The sequence below is a fragment of the Dufourea novaeangliae genome, unplaced genomic scaffold, assembly GCF_001272555.1.
Source record: "Dufourea novaeangliae isolate 0120121106 unplaced genomic scaffold, ASM127255v1 scaffold21, whole genome shotgun sequence".
Taxonomy (NCBI): domain Eukaryota; kingdom Metazoa; phylum Arthropoda; class Insecta; order Hymenoptera; family Halictidae; genus Dufourea; species Dufourea novaeangliae.
The window spans coordinates 1,860,873-1,877,154 of record NW_015373910.1 but is presented as its reverse complement, the minus strand read 5'-3'; the positions used below and the strand labels follow the sequence as shown (position 1 = coordinate 1,877,154).

General features: G+C 38.0%; 1 protein-coding gene across 2 annotated transcripts in view; it reads left to right on the top strand.

Moving 5' to 3' along the window:
- The window catches only part of LOC107194154 (furin-like protease 1), a 306,619-nt gene that overhangs the window by 276,364 nt on the left and 13,973 nt on the right, over positions 1–16,282 (top strand). The window contains exon 10 of one of the 2 annotated variants that reach the window (XM_015583723.1): positions 3,795–4,079. In XM_015583723.1, coding sequence (XP_015439209.1) covers positions 3,795–4,079 — 285 coding nt within the window. Of the gene's footprint in view, positions 1–3,794; positions 4,623–16,282 lie in introns of those variants that run through there. The other variant, XM_015583722.1, reaches the window with a different exon arrangement.

The following is a 16,282-nucleotide window of genomic DNA, read 5'->3' as shown; positions in this document are numbered from 1 at the left end:
CGTCTTTCAGTATAGCGTGTATTATAATTTATTTAAATTCCATAAAATCTAATATTTATTATAATGAACAGTTATCGGAGTTACTTAATACAGTTGGCCATAGGAACACTCACAACGAAAACATAGATATGTTCTAGATAGGCATTTATTTTCAACCGACCTAGTATAAGAATTATAACAATCCATAATTCCTTTTTTGACCTCCACATTGAATTCAGTGTACATTTCGGAAAATCATCGCTGCAAATATACTTCAACGCCACGCGAACGAAATATTCTCGATTATAGTTTATCTGCATGTCAGTTTCCCCGTGAACTTATTAATTATGACGCGGGCAAACTTTCCCGCGTAATGATTCAAGTGCAGCTTCTTAAAAAGTCCTTCGGCCATAATAAGAAAACTTACGAAGGTAGGTGTATGCAGGCAGTTTAATCAAAACTTCGAATGACTTCCCTGCAGGTAATGCTTGTCTTCCAGAATCGCTTGTATGCATGGGAATGTGTGTTTAGTAGAAATTGCACAGATATTGCAACACGGCACATGTATTATCGTTTATTTAATCCCTTACAAACACTACAAAAATTTATTAAATCATTAATGATCCCTCTGTTCATCTGTTTTGATATTTTTAGAGTTTAGTTGTTATTTCGACGTACAAGTATTTAATAAATTTATTATAAACTTTGAATTTTATAAATTTTTCCATATTTTTTCAAATTACTTTCATCTTTGTCTGGAAAATCTGAACAGTCGGCAGAAACGTGACATTTCATTTAATTTTTCCGCGGAGGAAGGATCATACGGGTCGCCAATTAATCTAATTTATCTGAAGCTGTATTCCATGCTTCTACACGAAGTTTTGTTTTTCCCCTCCACCACGAAGCTGAAATAAACTAGTTTGTCCGTGGTTGCTCGGACATGGAAATGAGAGTAAAGCGTTTTAATGTGATTTCCGGTCTGGGAGCATAAATGAACTAGGAAGTCCACTTATTGCCAGTTAGAAACTAACAGTATCGAGGTATACGGTGTGTAACACTTTGTGGTCATCAACAATACCACTGCAAAACAATTTCTCATGACTGAAATTGTATTGCATGCGCGTAGATCTGAAGTGCGGTATTAATTAAATTATTAACACCTATATAGTATCTAATATTGGAAAACTTGTGACACGTAGCAATATACTTCTCTGTAATTAAAATAATAATACCTACAGGTAAAGAAACATTGAGAAATTCATTTGGTAACATAAAGAACATTTCTTTCCGAGCAAATCGAATAACCATATTTTACTATTTCATGAAGCATATCTTGGACTTGGCAAATAAACTTGATAATTACTTAATTGCTATGCATATATAAAATTGTGAAGTTGTTTGTAACGCTGTATTTATAAAGCTACGTTTTATACAGTCACGAAAATTAATTATCTTGCAATGATTTTTCAGCAATCATAATTCCAGAAAATTAATCAGTATATCGATCGTGAGCTGTCGAGCGTTCAAATCAAAGATATTAACTATAAAGAATCGCAGAAGAAGATTTTAATCAAAGTAATTTACCTATGCCAATACCCTTTATTTACATTTAATCTCGCACGAGATGACGTAGATTACACGTTATGTATGATGTCTTTCTAGTGTTAATATTCTGACGCTGCAAATTGTATTTGACATTTTATAGCCTTTGCGAATGGCTTTCATTGTGATAGACAAATGGCTCAGGGATGAGTCCTGTAGAGAAGACAATCGATTCTGAAGGTCTATAATTTCTACTTCATTGTTCACGGACTTCTGAAGTTATTTTCGTTCCCTTAAATTTCCCTTTAATTACCTTTTGATTGAAAATTTCAGAACGAGAACAATGCTTGTTAGAAAATCTTTATTTTCAAATAGAAAAGATACATTCAGATTTCTTTCAAATTTACTGTATTTGTTACACTTTGTAAACTCGATATATTCTGAACTTAAGACGGACTGTTTGTATTGAAGTCTTGTATAGTCATATGTGAATAACGTTCTTTCAGTATTGTTATTAGAGTTAATTATGCTCAGATACAATCATGCAAAACACAATGAAATAAACTTTCATAAAGATCGATACAATTTTTAGTATATTCTCGATTTGAAACACTAATTATTTGCTCAAACACATTTTACTTCGGTTCCAAATTTTAGTAAAACAAATTTGCATAGACATCTGTTGAGATGTTGAAATGTTGAAATGATGCTCCTGTTTATCGTGACCCTATCAATTGTAAATAGAACTGAATTTCATCTTATTACAAATATTCTTTTCTAGAAAAGAAGAAAAATATTCGTTTGTGAAATATAATTCAGTACGATTTTATGATCAGATTATACAAGGACGTAATTTTCCTGCGCGATCTGTGGTAAAGAAAAAAAAAATAAGCGAACCGAGACCCCCATCGTGTCGGAGATTAAATTTTGATCAAAGTTTCTGCAGCAGACGCTTTTCTAGGACGAGGATCTGCAAGATGTCTTCCGTGCATAATTATTTAACGACACCACAAAGTAAACAACGGGACGGTGTGTAATATCTACGAGATACGAATTATTTGATGCCATCATGTTCTTTAGTTTGGTTATATTTAATATTATTCTGTATATATATACCTGTATTATTTTTTATACTACACTTCTAGCGTTGTACGAAGTAGGTACTAGAGTGTCTTAAAGAATATTGTGCAGCTTTAATCACTTTATTCCAAATTATTTATTTTTCATATATCGCAAGAATGGTCCGTAACGTTTTATACTAGTGATTTGATGAACCATTATTTTCTAGAACACTCAAATAAATATGTATTCATAGGCAATAATGCTATTATTGTAAGCTTCATTCCTTATTCCCCACTCCCAATCTTTTGAATGAGATTATTTATGGATTTAAATATATGTATTTCAGAATGTACTTTACAGCTTTTATTATTGAGCTAGCATGTTGAACCAGTTAGGATAACTATTTCGAAATATAGTGATTGTAAGTAAGCTTGAAACTTCAGGAGATTCCTCGGTAAAAATTATAGTACTATTTACAGCTTAAATATGTTTTAATAAGTCTCGTTCCAGGATGATTCGCTGTTAGTACACATTTCATTTCGATTTACACATTAGATATCTTGTAGATACGTTTCAACCCCTGAATTTTAGCATGATCACCTACACATTTTATATTTGTTACCCACAATCTCCTGTTCTCCATCCCAATGCAAATATCATATTAATACAGAAGAACCCATTGAACAGTCTCAATTCAGATTATTCTTACTTCGTAGCTAAATAAATCGCAAATGAGACAGAGATACGGCTGAATCCAGTGATTGCAATAAAGCACAAAATATTCACAAATAAAATTCCATTATGCAAGAAAATCATTGTTTCACAATCCGAATATTGCCAATTGCATTACAAAAAAAAAACTATCAAAATCAGCACCAAAAAGATCATCTTACCAAGATGCATCAGTCGTCTCTGTCTCATTAACACGTTGACTGCCACAGTGAAAAAGGCCGTAGTAGCCAGACGCACTTTATTTCGTTTTTTAAGTCATAAATTGTCGAAAATATTTGAGTTTAGTTATCAGAGACTGTAGGTCTTGTTTTAAATTATACTGCGACATTAATTTCATGCAAACATTTTATAACAGTGTTTAAATAATCCAGACACTTTTCAATGTACGTGTCACCCATATTTGGGTGACGTGGCAGTCAAAGTGTTAAAGACATCTCCGCCCAGAGCCCAAAACTAAATCGAACCTCGTAATGTTCCAGACAATCTAGAACAATTCAAGCTAGTACTCTACGGCACGGAGACATCCCTAGAGTTCGAAGACGACCTGGACCGGGACAAGCCTGGACCGCCGGTGAACCATCAGGAGGCGATACAGGACAACTCGGCGATCGGCGCCAGGCACAATGCGGTGGAGACGGAGGGGGATCCGTGGATGGGCAGCCAGCAGGTAGATCGGGTGTCTCATCCAGAGGTACAAAGACCGACGACCGAGAACCAGACGAGCGGTTGCAGTTCCGTGGAAGCTGCTAGTGGCAGGTGCCTAGGTGGGTGCCTAATTCTACTCCTTCTAGCCTACCTGACCGGCGAAGCCAGCTGGGGGAACGTGGTAACCAGCTGGCGGGAGCCATCGAACGTACGTAGTCGTAGCGATCTCGAGGTGTACGACACCACGAATCCTCCAGCCACGATAACGTCGAGCAAAAGAATGTCCTCTCTCGTGTTCAACGTAAGCCCAGCGATCGACAGGTCATCATCGAGGGCTACGCGGTGCTCATGATGACATCCCCGGACGATCGACACGTTCACCTCTCGGGGCACGGTTTAAACCGACCACTTCGCCCGCCCCGTCCCCCCAAAAGGTGTCGACGCGTTCGTTCGAACTGAGTGTGTTGTGATTCCCTGAGACACGAGCCGACTACGGAGAGACACCACCACACACACGTACACACCCGTGCCGCTCGGTGGTCTCCAATCTTCTCCTAGGACGTGTTTTCACGTCCGGAGACGCGGACTCCCGAGAATGTGCTGAACATCGAGCTTAAAAAAAAAATAAAAAAATGAGAGAAGTCCTACAAGGGCCTGTCCGAGTGCTTTTAATCTGGACACGCCCTATCGCTCACCAACGTGTTAGTTATTTGAATGGAATAATTAACGGCGACCTCGCTAGAAAGAAAGTAGAACCGGAATAAGATAGACGACGATCGACCGCGGAGAAAATCGATTTCCATATCGGTGAACGGCTGACCGCGTGCTGGGAGGGAGAACGTTCACAATTGTGTTCGTTTTGAATATGCAGCGGTCTCTTCGTTTTTTATGCCGATGAATTATTCAATATGGATATTGCCTGTGTATCTTCGAGACGATTTTGCCGTGTTATTCCGAAAGAATTGCTCGGCAATTGATCAATCTCGATTGCTACTCGAACCGACGACGTATTCGAGAGTAAGAATAAAATGTCTAGTATCCACGGTTTTCTCTGTGTTCGATCCAGAGAGAGAATGAGTGAAAATACAATTTTTTTTTCGATTGATGGGGCTTCCAGGCGAATGGCTAGCCACGTTTGATAACGCGCCGTTCCGCATCATTCGGAAACATCTCGCGACACTTTTTCTACGAAACGTAAATGGTGCCACCCGCGATACTGCCAGTACGAGGATCACGCTCATCGAAGGATCGCGTCCGAGCACGAGGATCCCGAAGAAATTGCCTCGCGTAACTTTAATATAATACCGTCACCGGTAAAACATCGGGAACCGTTTCGTTGACTCGCTACGTGATCGTTCCGCCGAGACGCTACTTTCACATCGAATGTCCTGAAAATAACCAGAATCTCTGTTTGCCAGAAGATACTCGATTGCACCAGTCCAGAATCATGAAAGATCACATCGTCGCCGCTTAAATCGCATAGCACAAGTACAGTGTTCCACGGTTATTTGATAAACATTGGACATGATCGTTGCCAAATTATTGTAAAAAAGAAAATAGTGGAATATTTCATACGCACGAAGAAGGTGATATTTTAAGAGCCAGAGACTACTGAACGAGACTCTGCGTAAGAACATTAATTTAAATATTGCGACTATATTTTGTTGCGAGTATTACTAATCGATTGACAAAAGTTTTCAGCTGAGAATGATTTCTAAACTCGGTCGCATTATAACCCTTTCTACTCGTGTGATTCCGTTTGGAATCATTTAACTTAGCGCTTACAAATCATATCGTTAGCCTGAACATTCTATGTGATATAACTAATTAATTATTTGATTAATTATTTAAATTATGTGGCTTACCGAGTAAGTCAGGGCAGAAAGAGTTAATGAATTTTCTCACGTACCTCCTCGATATACAGCCATAAAAAATTACACAAACTACCTTTTAATTTCAACCAAGATGGTAATATTTTTCTAAAATCACAAAATAACAAGGAAATTTCTAAAAAGTAATGATTATATCCTTCCGTAAATCATCCACAGAAGTTGTTCTCCAATCACGGAACACTGTATAGTTCGTCCATTTGTCACCCGTTTACGCAACCATTAACGATTCGAACAATGCTCAGCCAGCCTGTACACCTTGTACAGTGATGTTCCAGAAGAATTCACGGTTAAAAGAGAAACAAATATTTTAATAAATCCCGCGAACTATACATCCGCGTCTGAACTTCGATAGTTATTCACCGCGTATTGATTGACGAAACGAGCCAAACGTATACTCACGAGTATCTCTCTCATCCTTCATCTCTTTCATGCCCGCCGCTTCCACTCCACCCGTCCCCCTCGACTTTTCACTTTTATCTGCTCGTTCTTCTTCCTTTATGCAGCGCATTCCCTCTGTCTCTTTGCTTCCGCGTTCTTTTCGCCGAACTTTCTCCGCCAGCTTTCCCTCTTCCCCGTCATCCCACCACCCCGTATAACTTTACTTTGCCCGGAAGGGTAACATCAGCCGGGCTATCAGCACTGCCGAAATAAAGAGAGAGAGAGAGAGAGAGAGAGAGAGAGAGAGAGAGAGAGAGAGAAGTAGAAAAGCGAAACGAGGAAAGAGGTAAGCCCCGGCCCGTTCACGAGCCAGGCTGATGCAAACAGCCACGAAAGAAGATACATTGGATCCCCGATGTCGGAGCTTTAAAGGATACATTTACGTAACTGGGCGCAGGAGCCCAGGTTACTCTTGAACCCGCTTCGTTCCCGACCTTTAAACGGACCGCGGGACCATCTAGCAAAGTGCTCGCAATTTCGAGCGATGCCTGATGGGGAGACGTAGTTACGAAAGAATCTGGAATGAATTGCACAGTCGATTCGACCGGGTCCCGCGGAATTATAGATCGATGGAGTTCGGTGGTTTTGCGGCTTGACTGCGTCGCGGTTAGAGGGCAAACATCGTTTTAATGTTCAGTCGATTTCGACGGTCTCTTCGTTGGTCAATCTGGACCCGATTGCCTGTCGCTTCCACGCGGTTGTTTCATATGCAGGGTGTCGGGGGAAATGTGAAATGTGCTTTCATAGAGTGGATTCTAGAAGCAAAACTAACAAGGGAAGTTCGATAACCCAAAAGTTCCGAGTTTTTTTAAAACTTTGCAGGTTTGTTGGGGAGCTCAAGAGAAGTACAGTGCAATTCTGGTTTTTTATCTAATTTCAATTCTTTAGAGTGAAAACATCCCTTGAAGGTAGACAGGTGTTTCCATATTTCCCTGTATGTCTTTAAAACTATCGTAGATATAAAAAAATGGTTATAATAAAAATTGAATGGCTTTTTATGATCTATAGGACGATGCAATTAAATTGATAATTCATAAAATTGGGGGGGGATGTTTTTATTTAAACACATAATTTTTATCAATTTAATTGCATCGTTTTATAGGGCATAAAAAACCATTCAATTTTTATTCTAATCGTTTTTTTATATCTACGATAGTTTTAAAGATATACGGGAAATAATACCCAGTATATTCACGTTCAATATTTTCTTATCTGTATACCAGAAATGATATTTTACGTACATTTTCATATGGTGGATTTGATTCTCGAATAATTTTCATTTCGAACGGCAATACCTACTAATTAATCATTGAGAGAAATCGATGAGTAGAAATTAATGGAACACAGATATTTTCATATATTCACCCCATATTTAAAAATGATCGGCGATTGTACAAATTTTAATCCAACATTGAAGAACTTTGAAGCTCGTCGGGAACTCCATTAAAAAAATGAATAAATTTCATTATGATGCAATATGTCGAATTGAGCAGTGCAATTTATTAAAGCAATTTTCCGCTAGAACGAGTGCAATCAACAATTCCTGAATTAATTTATTGCAAATCAGGCATTTACTTTAGATAAACGAAATCATTTTTGTATCTGAAAATAAAAACTGTTATTTATTGAAGAACACCAATTATTATCGAGCCGTCGAAAAATATATGTTTGTCGAAGAGGTCGAAGCTGAATTTACTGGCGTGTGAAGAACAGTTTGATAACGGGAAAATTATAAAGTGAAAAATCAAATGAAACGCGATCAAAGTGTGACCCACCTGTTCATTGATAAACTATTCGTGCGGCGAACGAAATTAGACTATCTTTAAACGGAAGTTGTCGCATGAATGCCCGTACAATCCCATTAATTGGAAATACTGGTTCCCTTGTTTACTAGGTGATAACATTTAGGATTATGGAAATAGTTTGCAATTTAACAGAACATCAGGCATTGCGTGTAGTTGAAAACTTCTTGATTGTTATTTCTTATGTATCTTTATTCAGAGAGAGTATGTTTTGGAAAAGAATCGTCTAAACAATTTAATCAGTGAAAATATGACATTCTAGAATAATATTAGACAGAAAAAATAAACTTCTGATTATCTTCAATTTGTATTTTTGAAAATTCTATATAATTTTCTTGGCGTTCTCTTTTTCTTAACTCTAAATTATGTCACGATACTTTATTACAAAATTATGAATAACAAAAGACAGCCATCACGGAACACTGATACAAATACAAGTAACTGAAATATAATTTGACTAAAGACATTGAGTTTTATGAAAATTTAAGATTCAACGCATACCTATTGATTTTTTTACTCATATAGTTACTTATTCTTTGTTAAGTTTGCCGATACTAAATTTTCATTACTAAATTCAAAATCTTTTCATGAAAATTACATTCACGAAAGAATTCAACCAGTATTTAAGGGAGCCCTCGCCTGTAACCAAACAAAATTGCGATTACGGATCTGCATTTAAATAAGCAGTATTCAAGTGTCATTTACCGAATCACATTAAATTACGGAAGCAACGAAGGGAATATCCTTGGGTCTGAAGTGTCCTCATAAATTGACGGATAGAGTACGCACGAAGTACGCATAAAAGGCTTAAAGTATTTAGTTAAACCGTCGTCAAATGGATCGAGTAACCCAATTCATTGACAAGGGGGGGCATCGTTTATGTTCCTCGGTTCGACCTGCTATTTCGTCGTCCGTAAAGGATCGTGGGTACGAGGTAACCACAGGCATGGGCCTTTCTCATTCAAGTAGCTCCTGGATTCAAACCGCCGATCGGAAGGAGGAGCCAGTTCAACCGTCGATGTATTGAACGAAAACACGAGTCCCCGAGTGAGGCAAACGTGACCAAATATCGAGCTGTCCTCGTACTCTGTTCATTTCCATGGAATCACGGTTTCTCTGAAACAAACAAATGCATTCGAAGATTTGATGTTTCGATCATATCGAACATCACATAAACACTTAATCGTTTCTAACGATCTGGATCGATGCAAATGAAAAAAAAAAAAAATACTTTCATTGGTATGCTTGGATAGTGGAGATTTGAACTGGAGGCAATACAATTTAAATTATATGTGTATTATATTATGTATGTATTGAGTAGCGTAACGTAATTTTATGTGATTTTCTGTATGTGAACTTTTCCAAGTTCGTTAAGATTACTTCAGCTGCATTGATTTGGTGAACCCACGATATGCTTTTATAAATCATGCGGAGACTCAACGAAAGACATGAAAGATTCCTAATGAAATAAGGAATGCAATATGGGAAATAAATTCTTTTTCCTGAAAGCAAAGCCCTAAATATTATTGGAGTATGAAAAACTAAATTGATTAGTTTTGGTGTTCAAGAGTTACGTGTTTGATGAACTTTGCCAAAGGAGAATAATGTGGTGAATGACATATCTAAAAGTTTGTTTAAAGAATCCCACGGCAAATGAGATACCATACGCGTCACGTAAGAACGAAAAGTGGACGCTGAACTGATGGAAACAAAATGAAAAACCAGGCCAACGATGTTTGAACGACCCAGTTCGTTGTTAATTGGTATCATTGGTGGTCAACCACAAAGAGGAGTCGAACGGAAGGTACTAATGACCTCTCTCCTTGAAGGGAACTCTACAACGGGAAGGTTTAATTGTTCCTACTTCGATTAACATTCGTGTCGACATATGATACATGGAAATTGGTTTGCATTAATGCACCGATTTATTATATTACATCATTATATTAAACGCATCGATCGTAATCTGAACTTATGTTCTATTTCTCAGATTTTGCGAAATAAAGGACAAAATTCTTAATAAATCCGACCGTTGGGTTAGCCTTTGCAATCGAATGATTTAGCTGAACTGTTAAATATCTACCGTGAACGACAGAACATAGAAATATGGAAATAGAAAGTGACGGAAATGTTATTTCTTCGTTATACAATGGACTCGATCCATCATCGAATGGGAATTAAATAGAACTGAACACGTTGTAAATTACAGAATCATAGGTCTTCCTTTCTAGCTACGGAAATAGCAGTGATTTCCGTGCTTTTAGTTTATGGTTAAACGCGCAGATCGCGTGACGCCGAGCTATATTTTTCGTATTTTATCATCGTCTGTGATCGAAACATGTTTAATGCGTTTCTAATACCTTGCTTCCTGTGAATTCACGCTTTACCTCCTCTCGCCTGCTTCTCACTCTTCTTAACCACTTAACTGTCTACCGATCATTGGAAAAATATCGTTTGTCATTGAATATATAAATAAATAACCACCTTGTGGCTCACGACAACGAAAAAACAATAAGACCAGTGCAATAATAAATTGTTCCCACGTTTTCAGGAAACGATGTTATTCCACATTATAGCGTCTCGCAGATTTGTTCACGTACTGATTATAAAAATTATCTTGTCTTCTCTTTATTCTTCTGATTTTGAATATTCTATTAAACACTGTAGTCCAGCAAATGATTACAGTGTGCATATACTTTGAACAGATCTCAAGTTATAACAGATGAAATGTTGACTTCTGTGATTTGTCTATGATCATGTATAAGTGTATAGATTTATACCCTCGAAATTGTAAGAAATTGGTAACAGTTAATCTATTATATTCATATTGACATTAAGATTTCGAAGGATTAATAGAAAGATTTAAAAAATAGTTTCTTTCGTTCTGGATGGTTGTAATGGTATTTTGTTGAACACATAACAATCATGATTACTGGTTCTCAATATACATCAGCAAGTGTATAATTAATTTTTTCCATCAACTTTCCTAATAGTTGATACAATAATATTTTTCACCTTCATTAATTACGGTTCAGACAAGAATTAGGTGGAGACTCTTTTCTTCTATTGAAGACTAATATGTTGTTAAAGTCTACTATAATCAATCAGGTTTCAAAAATAGCCTAATACAATATTGAACAAATTTCTGAGCCGTTCTTTTTCTCAATATATTTTTTCATTTACCTCTTAGCAAGTGCTTCCTTCCTCCTCAACCACTCAACATCCACAATGGTTTCTCCATTCCCTCATTCCTTTGTTCGGACTACCCCGAAACAGTTAATGTGATTTCTCTATAGCAAATACACGTCTCCGGGTCAAGTGTCGCGGTTGTTATCGTTCGTTTTGCCGTCTATTTGTTGCTCGTTGTTATTACATCGCGAATATCATATCAATGTAACCGGAGGCCGAGCAATAATGCCGTCGAAAACAACCCGATATTGTCGTTTTCACGTGACGCGTACCACTGGACGCGATTCGGCCGGCTATGTTATCTAGCTACATATCATTTTCAACGTGAGGGTGCTTCTACATTGAATTCAAGCGTTGCCTTTCATTCCACCGATCTATACCATCTGGCCGGCTAACGAGACGACCATGAATGCTCATCCGATCCCCCGCATTCACACTCGGCCGATCACATTGGCCGACTTAAACTTAGATCCGTTTCACCTAGCGATTGGCCATCAAGTCGTTCAAACGTGTTCCAACATCTGGAGAGGAGTTTAAAGGGTCCTAGCCCAGTGTGATTTTAATGAGGCGATGAAATTGAAACTTGCGTGTAAAAACTTTTAAAACAGTCTGATGAAACGTTTCAACCTTCGAGTTCGAGCCGTCAGTCTTTAATATTCGATGTTTGAATGGTTTCGTCAAACTGTTTGAAGAATTTTCAGTTTTATCGTCTCGCCAAGATCAGACTCGGGTTGGACGGTTCGAACTCCTCGTATTTATAGAAGACCAAACATGTTTGACACTGTTTGTTCTAGAGACCAATCACTAGTGGGGTATTGGAGACTTGACAGTCATTTTTCGACTTGAAACCTTTGAAGTTTAAAATGTTTAAGGTTTGAAACGTTTAAAGTTTCAAAGGTTTGAGGTTTGAAAGGTTTGAGGTTTGAAGGGTTTGAGGTTTGAAACGTTTGAGGTTTGAAAGGTTTGAAAGGTTTGAGGTTTGAAACGTTTGAAGTTTGAAACGTGTGAATTTGTAAACGTTTGAAGTTTGAAACCTGTGAATTTGTAACCGTTTGAAGTTTGAAACGTTTGAATTTGCAAACGTTTGAAGCTTAAAACGTTTCAACGAGCCGTTAGGAAAGTTCACACACGACTTTCAGTCTGGTCGTCTGTCCAGAATCAAACTGAACCTAGGACAGTGAAACTCCTCGTATTCATAAAAGATCAAACATGTTTGGAATGGTATGTTCACGGCCCTACAACCAAATTCACCTGACCTATCCTCTCAAACCTCTATCGTCGAAACTCTCCAGCCTCTATCCAGCTACTCCCATACCAGGAAACACGATAATTCCCTAGAACTCGCAACGACATGAAGTTGAACGAAGTGTAGAAACCAGCACGGTCTTTTTTTCAGCCCAAGGTTATAGCCCTACGGGCCTGGACTACGCGAGCGTTATCACGCGTTGCATGCAAAACGCGTTCGATGCCCCTCAGTTCTATTGACTGCAGCCACGTTCTCAGCGATACGCGTCACACGCTGCGCGCAAACGGACCTGCGTTTTTTTTTTTGTCGAATCGAACGCGTTCAGCGTGTAACAGCCGAACCGACTGCACGAGCAGCATTTGCCATGCTGCCTTCAGTGTGTATGGAGACAGAAACAAAATGCAGCTCGTACCTGGTCACGTTTTCAACGTACAGTATCTCGTTTACGAGGCGCTGTATGTCCGTTGCGCGTCGACTCGTTCCATCCGAGCAACTAAAGCTGCGTATTCATCTTTGTGAGCCCCCTAACAAGTACCGAATGAGCGCCGGTGTGTTTGCTGCGAATGCTCATTCGGGGATAGTACAGGCTCCATTCAGAGCCCACATGAACACCAATCCGTGGAATGTTTAAATGCTTTCGGGTCTACAGAAACGATCGAATACGTCAACATTGAGCGTGCATCCGATCACGTGATCATTTTGATCTATCGATATCGAGTAGATCGAGCAGCTCGACGTATCCTCGGTTTACCATCTACAACAACGATTGTTCAATGCTCATAGGATGCTTATTCGAAGGCGAATGTTCAGGTGACTACGTGGCTTCAGATAGAAATTGCGTGACGCGAAAGCAACGCTTGTCTATGGATCGATTACGTGTGGCAGAGTAACAGAAACGGCGCGTAAACCGCTCGTATGTTTCAGGCCTAATTAACTTTTAACTACAGACGACTCATCTGAGAAATTAGTCATCCAGTTAGAGCCAGTTTGCAACATTGTTGACCCTCGGAGCACTGACGGTTTAGCTGTCCCACGGAAGCTCGTAATGGGTTAATATTGACCCACACATGTCCCCTTTTTCTTTTATCACTTAGGTACGAGTATGTTATCTTTGATTATAAAAACTGATATTCCCAACTTTGAAGATTGTCTTTTTTAGCACGTTGATTGTCACAGTGGAAACAACCGTGCGTAACCAGACACGCTTTATTTTTGTTTTTTAAAATTATTATCGAAATTGTATGCGTTTAGTTAGTAAAGCTTGTTGGTTTTATTTTAAATTATACCGCAGATATTAAATTTACTGCACTATTTTCAATTTCTTATAAAATTACTAAATGCTTCGTAACTATTTCTTGATTGATTCTTCGAGACTGTGAAATAAAAATGATATGAATACAAAATAGAAACTAATGCTCAGTTTTATATGATACTCAAGGAAATCTTACTGGTAAATAACAAATGAAATCAGTATTTTCAAACGGAGCGAGTACGTCTTTTCTTCGAAATACAGAACTGAATACTGATCTAATATAAACAGTCGTCGGTCTCGAACAGTCATTGTAAGCTGAAGTGTTTCGACGAAGCTTCCAAAAAATGTGGGTTTTAATAGACCTGACAGAGGCGTCCGAGGATTAAATAACCAACCGAATGTTATTTTCGGTTACTGTTATGGAAATATTTTGGCACTCATTGTCAGTTGAAGGTATTGAAACATTAGAGCTTCCAAAACTGTTCACTAGACAGATGGTGTTAATGATATAAAAATTCAGACTCTTCTCTGAGACGAGTTGTCTGTATTATTTAAAGGTTAAAGCGGCACGGTTTCGTCGTTACTTTCGTGTCTAATGGTATATAGGTGACGACACACGAATATAATTATAATTGTTATTCTATCTATAGTTTCGTGTTGCTATATATGTTCATAGTTAGACAATTTTTAGCGTTATCAGTCGACCACGAGCTAGCGAATGTACCCCCTCGTGGATGTTTTCGGTGCGTGATGTGAGCCGCGGGAACATACTTACGAGAACTTTGATTGATTTCACCTAATTACCATACGCACAAAACAGTTCCTGGGAATTTATTCAGTGCCCAGAATTCGAGACATTCACGGTACTCGCACGTCGTTCGTTTACGATGAGGTTCGTGTATGTTTAAGTTAATCGAAGGAGTAAGAAAATACGCTTCCATGTATCGGGCGTCCCGAAATATAGTAAATCCTCGATGAGTGTTTAAAGGCTCCTCGACATTGAACATTAAATATTTCATAAACTAATGGCCATGTGTGACTGAAACAAATATCATTGGCTTCAGAATTCCAAGCTGTGCTAAACCTCACTTAACCCTCAGAGTACTGGACTCGCGAGACGTCCTAGGCCGGATCATTTTTGACTCACATCGATAGCTTACTAACACAAAGTCGTGGTGACTCGAGCTCGAGGCCCTTATCGACACTGTAAAATTTTTGTCGATTAGAAGAAGGGATAGTGATTAAAAGGAAATAGGGTGAGCCGAAGACGTAAGACAATACTTCTGCGGTATCCTAGCCCGGCCGTTTTCATACAATGTCACAAGTCGATCCGTTCCCGAATTACGCGGACAGATCCATCATTGTTGCGTATCGTTCTCGCGAGCGCATGAGTGTAACTCCGGCACCGTCCACGGAGGGTTATAAGCGAGCGTTACACCTGCGGACCTCTCCTTGTCAGTGCTGAGGAACCTTCGAACACTCATCCAGGATTTACTGTATGTGACAAAATTTTCGCTAAATGATACACTGGGAATATAGAATGGAATTTTTCTTGAATAGATGAAATTTTGGCTTAAAAATGATATTTTATTTTGGGGGGAATACTAATAATTTGATGGATTTGGAAAGACGATATAGTATTTTGTAATACGTGGAGTAGGTCCAGTACACGCTTTCTTCCGAGAGATATTGCATTTACAAAGATATTGGGTCATTATATAGAATGTTAAAGGAATCAAATATATTTGAAAAAAAGTTCCTGTAAACTGGTATCCACAAATGTTCTTGCGTCTATATCATTTCTAAAAGAATTTCTCTGGATTAACCCTAGAAGCCTTCTGTAGTGAGCGTTGAAATCAATCGTTGAAACGACGAACGAATATTTCATACTATTTTTATAAAACGCCATTTATTGCTCTAGCTACTACTATTATTAATATACTATAAAAGAATATATATTTCGAAGGAAATAAAAATTAATAATAATCTAAAAACTAATATATAATGTGAGGAATTTACATATTCGTCGAGTTTCAGTGTTAGAGAAGGTAATAATAGTATTTCTAGGGTTAATTGCTGTTCAGTATGAGGATTCTATTCAGTATAGAATTCTTGATGTAAAAATCTCAAAATCAGAAATTCGATTCTTAAGACTTCTACTTTAATTGATCTAGTAATTCTTTTCATTCTTGTTTTGATAAAATTATCTGTGAAATGTAAGTCTATAGTTTACATATAAGGAAGAAATAATGTATATTTGTGACAAATATCTGTCATTTAACTATATTTTTAAACGCATTATTCTATATTTTTAGACATCACGTGGGACGCCCTGTATTAATAGTTAACGCTTCGGAAGAAATCGTTCTGTTCGTCGAGCTTTCATTCGTGTGTACTTAGACACGACTTAGAAACGGGTGATCTATTTCAGATACTATCGTTTATCGTACGTGATAATTTCGTTTACTAGAATACAGCTCCGCTTATTGTATATTGAGCTTTT